Below are 3,050 nucleotides of genomic sequence, written 5' to 3'. Positions count from 1 at the left end.
CACTTTATTTTTTAAAATTTTGTTTTTATCCCCCGTGGTACATATAATCTGACTTTTCTTAATAACTCTCTTTCGTTAACTTAATAAAAGATAACTTTTTACATGCCTATTATTATTTATGTGTCCGTATAAATTCATGTTCGTCAACTTTTCTAAGTAAGTTTAGAATTTTTCTTCTTTAACTTTTTTTTTAATGCTCACTTGTTTTTTTTTATGTATATATCTCTCAGTATAAATTCTAATTTGTGTATGTTTCTACCTAATTTATTATGTTTAATGTTATCTATATTATTACGTATAAGTCAAATTATATATAATACGTTTTTGATAATTTGAACTTTTGTTCGTTAACATATATATATATATATATATATATATATATATATATATATATATATATTTATATATATATATATTTATTTATTTATTATCTTAGTTATTTTTATATAGATGTCGGTATAAATTCGAGTTTTCTATATGTTTTTCTATACGTTTACGAATAAGTTTGATCAAATATAATACGTTTTTATTGGATGGTATAAACCGGAGTTAGTGAGTTGTCACTTCAAGAATAATGACTATTAGTGACGACAGTCGTCGCCGCTAGAGGTTCCGATTGTCGCCGCTGTTGGTTTGTCGCTAATACCCAATTTGTCGCTGCTAATGCTTACCGTCGCCACTAATACTTTATGTCGCCACTAAAAGTGTCGCCGCTAATTGCAGTTTTCTCTTTTTTTTAGTTTTTTTTAAACATTCTTTCCATATACAAAACAAACCTTATAAAATTATAAAAATTGTTATAAATTATAAAAACTTTATAAAAACATATAACCAAAAACACATCCATACATACACAATACACATACAAAAACATATACATACATATACAAAAACGCATATACATACATGATACATATACTAATACACATATAAAAACACTCATATATATATATATATATATATATATATATATATATATATATATACACTAATACACAAATACATACATATACAAAAGACAAATTCTACATATAAATGAGTTCATAGAAAAGAGAAGGGGGAAGAAGGAGCTGATGGAGGAAGAAGGAGTTGAAGGAGGAAGAAGGAGCTGAAAGGGGTTATATCTGCGAAGGGCATTAGCGGCGACGCCTTTTAGCGGCGACACGTTGAGTATTAGCGGCGACATCTTTGGGTGGGAAACATTGGTGGTCAAAATTTTCGAGTATTAGCGGCGACACCGTCGCCGCTATTGGTATGTACATTATCGATCTTCAGTCGTTGGATCAGGGACAAAATCAACGGTTAAGGTTTCACCTCATATTTCGACGCGGATCGGGGTTGATGGACATTAGCGGCGACACATAACGCGAAAATTATGTGTCGCTGCTAAAGGTGGCTGTCGCCGCTAATGCCGATTATTCTTGTAGTGTGTATCAACTTTATATATTTTCTTACAAACAAATGCAATGATATCTAGTTTTTATCAATACAATTGTCTAAATTCAACTTTTATCAATACTATCGTCTAAATTCAACTTTTAAGATGAATTTTGATGATTATATTGATAGATGATACATCAAAACGTAACAAAATAAGCACGAACAAAAACACAAAAGTGTGATTAAAAATACTGAATTTTTTTAGTTGAATTTTGACGATTATATTGATGATTATATTGATAGATGATACATTAAAACCTAAGAAAATAAGCACCAACGAAAATAAAGAAAAAAATTGCGGCAGATGTTCACCGAACGAGACATCTTATATGACATCTTAGAATATAAAACAAAACAAATGAATTGAAAGCGGCACAAGATGTTGAGGATAAGAATTAGGTTTCAAAATGTCAAAGCCAATCAAAGCTTGGTCCCACCAGCTCCTAACCACCCAACCAATCTGCAATAAATCTTCATCTGCATAAATCCTTCCATAAATAGAGGAATATTACCACAATGCTTCTTCATCCTTCTTCCATATAGTTTCTTTCTGAAACACGTCAAAATGTCTTCCAAGACTTTCCTTCTTCTTGCACTTGTTCTGGCCACTATTCTTTTCATTAGCTCCGAAATGGCTGCAGCTAAGAACCTGGAGCCCAACAATCACAGTGAGTAAATTTAATGTTCATATATAGATGAAATTGGCTATTTGTACAGGATGTTTCCTTTACAATTCCCAGAATTCTATACATGGATTCATGCAATAAAATATACATTACTGAAATGATCAATGATGCAGGTGAGGTAGAAGATGCAAAGTATGGTGGTGATGACCGTGGATACAACAACGGTGGTGGAGGATACAACAATGGTGGTGGAGGTTACAACAACGGTGGTGGAGGTTACAACAATGGTGGTGGAGGTTACAACAATGGTGGTGGAAGATACAACAACGGTGGTGGAAGATACAACAATGGTGGTGGACGATACAACGGTGGCCGTGGAGGAGGATATTGTAGATATGGTTGCTGTGGTGGAGGACGTTACTACAATGGTGGGTGCAGGTGTTGCAGCACTTATGCAGAGGCAACTGCATACAAACAAGCTCATGAGGCCCAAACTCACAACTGATATAAGCATTTAAGCTCTATTTCACTATGTGTAGTATACACCGGCCTTAGTGCTTATGTTTTATAAGTGTGGTTGTATGGTTTTCTGTTAAAGTATGAACTTAATAGTTCTATAATGGAAATATTTAAACACCTTTGTATGTGGGAGTGTACTCCTTTGTGTCTATTAAAACGTAGCAGAGACTATGTTCTATATATAAATGTGAGTTTTTGGTTACTGTTATATGAATATGAGTTTTAGTTTACAAGACAAAGGAGAATAAAGCAAGGATTTATAAGATAATATATAAACTAAAATAAAAAATACCAGAATATCGATGGATAAAAATTCTTAACAGACAGATTAATTATATCCAATCAATACATAAAAAACAATACAAACATATTTGAAATCAAATACATAAAATCTGACTTTTCTTGATAAGTTTCGTTCCTCAACTTAATAATAGTTAACTTTTTGTGTGCCTATTATTATTTATC

General features: G+C 32.1%; 1 protein-coding gene across 2 annotated transcripts; it reads left to right on the top strand.

Annotated features, from left to right (window-relative positions):
* Positions 1-1,951: 1,951 nt before the first annotated feature.
* Positions 1,952-2,793, top strand: LOC145063298 (uncharacterized). Of its 2 annotated transcripts, XM_079010887.1 has the most exons (3): positions 1,952-2,108; positions 2,240-2,320; positions 2,363-2,793. In XM_079010887.1, the coding sequence occupies exons 1-3, from the start codon at positions 2,006-2,008 to the stop codon at positions 2,569-2,571; spliced, it is 393 nt and encodes a 130-aa protein (XP_078867013.1). In that variant the 5' UTR covers positions 1,952-2,005; the 3' UTR covers positions 2,572-2,793. The 2 variants fall into 2 exon arrangements, with proteins under 2 accessions (XP_078867013.1, XP_078867012.1); XM_079010886.1 differs by having other exon boundaries at positions 1,956-2,108; positions 2,240-2,793.
* The last annotated feature ends 257 nt before the right edge of the window (positions 2,794-3,050 follow it).

Source organism: Lactuca serriola, chromosome 7 (assembly GCF_051521515.1).
Source record: "Lactuca serriola cultivar US96UC23 chromosome 7, Lser_US96UC23_V15, whole genome shotgun sequence".
Lineage (NCBI taxonomy): Eukaryota > Viridiplantae > Streptophyta > Magnoliopsida > Asterales > Asteraceae > Lactuca > Lactuca serriola.
Note: the sequence above shows the minus strand (reverse complement) of the source record. Positions and strands in the feature narration are given on the sequence as shown.